Source organism: Dipodomys ordii, unplaced genomic scaffold (genome assembly GCF_000151885.1).
Source record: "Dipodomys ordii isolate 6190 unplaced genomic scaffold, Dord_2.0 Scaffold26, whole genome shotgun sequence".
Classification (NCBI taxonomy): Eukaryota; Metazoa; Chordata; class Mammalia; order Rodentia; family Heteromyidae; genus Dipodomys; species Dipodomys ordii.
Window position 1 is genome coordinate 15457179 of NW_012267242.1, and position 3418 is coordinate 15460596.

General features: G+C 40.1%; 1 protein-coding gene across 1 annotated transcript in view; it reads right to left on the bottom strand.

Annotated features, from left to right (window-relative positions):
• The window catches only part of Ash1l (ash1 (absent, small, or homeotic)-like (Drosophila)), a 152004-nt gene that overhangs the window by 65886 nt on the left and 82700 nt on the right, over nucleotides 1–3418 (bottom strand). The window contains exon 4 of the mRNA XM_013015249.1: nucleotides 2388–2489. Coding sequence (XP_012870703.1) covers nucleotides 2388–2489 — 102 coding nt within the window. The remainder of the gene's footprint in view (nucleotides 1–2387; nucleotides 2490–3418) is intronic.

Sequence of the window (3418 nt, forward strand, 5' to 3'; positions counted from 1 at the left end):
GTGGTGCTGAAGAATTGAACCAGGGCCTCGAGCATGCAAGGCAAGCACTCTACCACTGAGCCACCTTCCCAGCCCAGGAACAGATTTTTATCAATTAATATTTTCACAATTTTGGGATAATACACAAAAGTACATATATTTTGTTCACTATTCCACTTAGGAATAAGTTTCCCTTTACTAAGGTGACAGGAGAAATTATATAGGTTATAGGAAATTGTGTGGCAGTATCTTGTCCTTTCTTGTCAAAGTGTAAAACTAAATATTCTGACCTTAAATCATAAGTGATCCACTAATCAAAACACAGAGTTAAAGCCAGTTACCTGAGGCTCACACTTAAACTCCTAGCTACTGAAAAAAAAAGGATGAGATTTGAGGATTGAGTTTAGAAGCCATTCTGGGCAGACAAACTCCACAGACTCTTACCTCCAGCCATAAAAGCTGGAAGTAGAAGTATGGCCTTGTATGAAATCCTAAGGATAGTAAACACACTGAGAGTTCACACAAAGACACAGAGTTAGAAAATGAAGAGCTAATAAGACTAGTCACTGTATTTAAAGGTCTATACCACTCATTCCTACCAACCATTTTAGCTTTACATTCAATAATTATCATTATTCTAATGAACTCACTGTTCTTTGCTTTATATATTTTATTCCCACTGCCCGGAATGAAGTGACCACTACTAACAAGTCTTGATAACATTCATATATTTAAAGCTATTTTTCATTTCTTTTGTCTTATTTTTAAAGAAGACCAGCAAAAATTTATTTAGTAAAGCAAAACGAAACTAGGGAGGAAAAAAAAGAAAAGCACTCTGATTTCCTACCTTTTTTTTTTTTTGCATCGGTCGTGGGGCTTACACTCTGGGCCTGAGCTCTGTCCCTCAGCTCTTCAGCTCAAGGCTAGCACTCTACCACTTGAGCTACAGCGCCACTTCTGGGTTTCTGGTGGTTTATTGGAAATAAGAGTTTCACAGACTTTCCTGCCCGGGCTGACTTTGAACCAAGATCCTCAGATCTCAGCCTCCTGAGTAGCTAGGATTACAGGTGTGAGCCACCGGCGCCTGGCTTGTTTTCCTACTTTTTAACCCCCAGTAAAGGCAGAAAACAAGTATGTGCCACCTTTTTATTTCCCAAAGAAAAGTGTTCCTTTCTTCCCTCCCTCCTTCTCTCCCCTTCCCTCATTTTGGTGTGGAGATTAAATGGAATTCCCAAACCAAGAATGGTGGCATATACCACATTTGAAGACAGACTGGATTAAGTAGTGAATTTGAGGCTAGCCAAGGCTACATATTTTGGGTCCTATTATATCAAAACAAAAGAAAGGGCTGGGAATGTGGCTTAGTGGTAGAGTGCTTACCTCGTGCGCATGAAGCCCTGGATTCCATTCTATAGCACCACATTACCAGAAAAAGCCAGAAGTGGTACTGTGGCTCAAGTAGTAGAGTGCTAGCCTTGAGCATAGAGAGGCTCAAGGACAGTGCCCAGGCCCTGAGTTCAAGCTCCAGGACCGGCAAAAACAAAACAAAAACAAAAATAAAAATCACAAAAAAGCAAAATAGAACATCAAACCCAAAAAAGACATAAAAAAAACCCAGTCCTCAATTTTTTTCACAAAGTACACAAACATACTGTGCTACCCAGTTGTATATAGTTTAAAAATTGAAATATTAGAAATTCAGAAGTGTGGGCTGGGAATGTGGCTCAGTGGTAGAGTGCTTGCCTAGCATGCATGAAGTCCTGGGTTCGATTCCTCAGTACCACATAAACAGAGAAACCCAGAGGAGGGGCTGTGGCTCAACTGGTAGAGCAACCTGCCTTAAGCAAAAAAATCCTCAGGGATAGTGCACAGGCTCTGAGTTCAAGCCCCAGGACTGGTTAAAAAAAAAAAGGAAGAGATTCAGAAATGTTACTTTAAAAATTAATACATTATTATTTTAACATATTACTGTTGATAATGTATTACTGAAATTTTTATTAAAATAGGTCCACATTCCCTTACTGTACAACAAACCAGCACCAGTTCAATTTTTTTCTTGTTGGTCATAGGGCTTGAACTCTGTGCCTGGGCACTGTCCCTCAGCTCTTCAGCTCAAGGCTAGCGCTCTACCATTTCAGCCATAGTGCCACTTCTGGCTTTTTCTGCTTATGTGGTGCTGAGGAATTGAACCCAAGGCCTCATGCATGCAAGGCAAGCACTCTACCACGGAACTACCTTCCCAGCCCCAGATCAATTTTTTAAAGGTAAGTCTAGCAGAGCTACTTCAATGTATATTACCACTGAATTTTACCTAACAAGGTCATTTATGTTTTTGTAATTTACATTGTTTTTCACAAGTCACAGGTGGTAAGCAATCCTGAAAATCTGATAAAACAAATAACACTTGCCTGCTGAAGAAGTACTCTCAGATGAAGACCTTTTCCTAGTAGGGCTACAGTTTGTGCTCTCTGATGGCCGCTGGGAGGGTTTATCTGAGGTTGACTGGGAACCTGGAAAGACAGAACAAGATGGATATCATAGAAAATTAAGGTTAAACAATAATGTCATGCCATTCTGTGTTAGAACTAGTATTTTAGTTGCAGCTACTGCCATTTCCTGTAATAATACACCTTGTAAGTTGGCATTTTAAGAGGAAAACACAAGCAAAGGTCAATATGTTGCCAACACAATTTCCTATATCGTATATAATTTCTCCTGTTACCTTAGTAAAGAGAAACTTATTCCTAAGTGGAATAGTGAATAATATATACGTATTTTTGTGTATTATCACAACATTGTGAAAATATTGATAAAAATCTGTTCCTGTTTTTTAAAAATTCATCCTATAAAACATTAATAGTTGATTGAGAAAAGTAGAGGTAACCTAAGTATTTCACTTAAGTGAATCAGATGAAAGCGATGAGACCTTAAATCCATACATCTTATCTAACTCACTGAAATAATTTTCCCATCCTATATTTTTCACCTACAAAAAAACTAGTGATAACAATATTCATGAAACTGTTTGTTTGTTTATTTTTTTGTCGGTAGTGGGAACTCTTGGGCACTGTCCTTGCGCTCTTCAGCTCAAGGCAAGCAATCTACCGCTTGAGCCACAGCACCACGTCCAGTTTTCTAGTGGTTTATTGGAGATAAGAGTCTCACGGACTTTCCTGCCTGCGCTGGCTTTGAACCGCAATGCTCAGATCTCAGCCTCCTGTGTAGCTAGGATTACAGGCGTGAGCCACTGGCGCCCGGCTGAAACAGAATTTTTTATTTTTTATTTTTGTCGTCGTGGGGCTTGAACTCTGGGCCTGGGCGCTGTCCCTCAGCTCTTCAGCTCAAGGCCAGTGCTCTACCACTTGAGCTACAGCGCCACTTCCGGTTTTCTGGTGGTTTATTGGAGATAGGAGTCTCACGGTCTCTCCTGCCCGGGCTG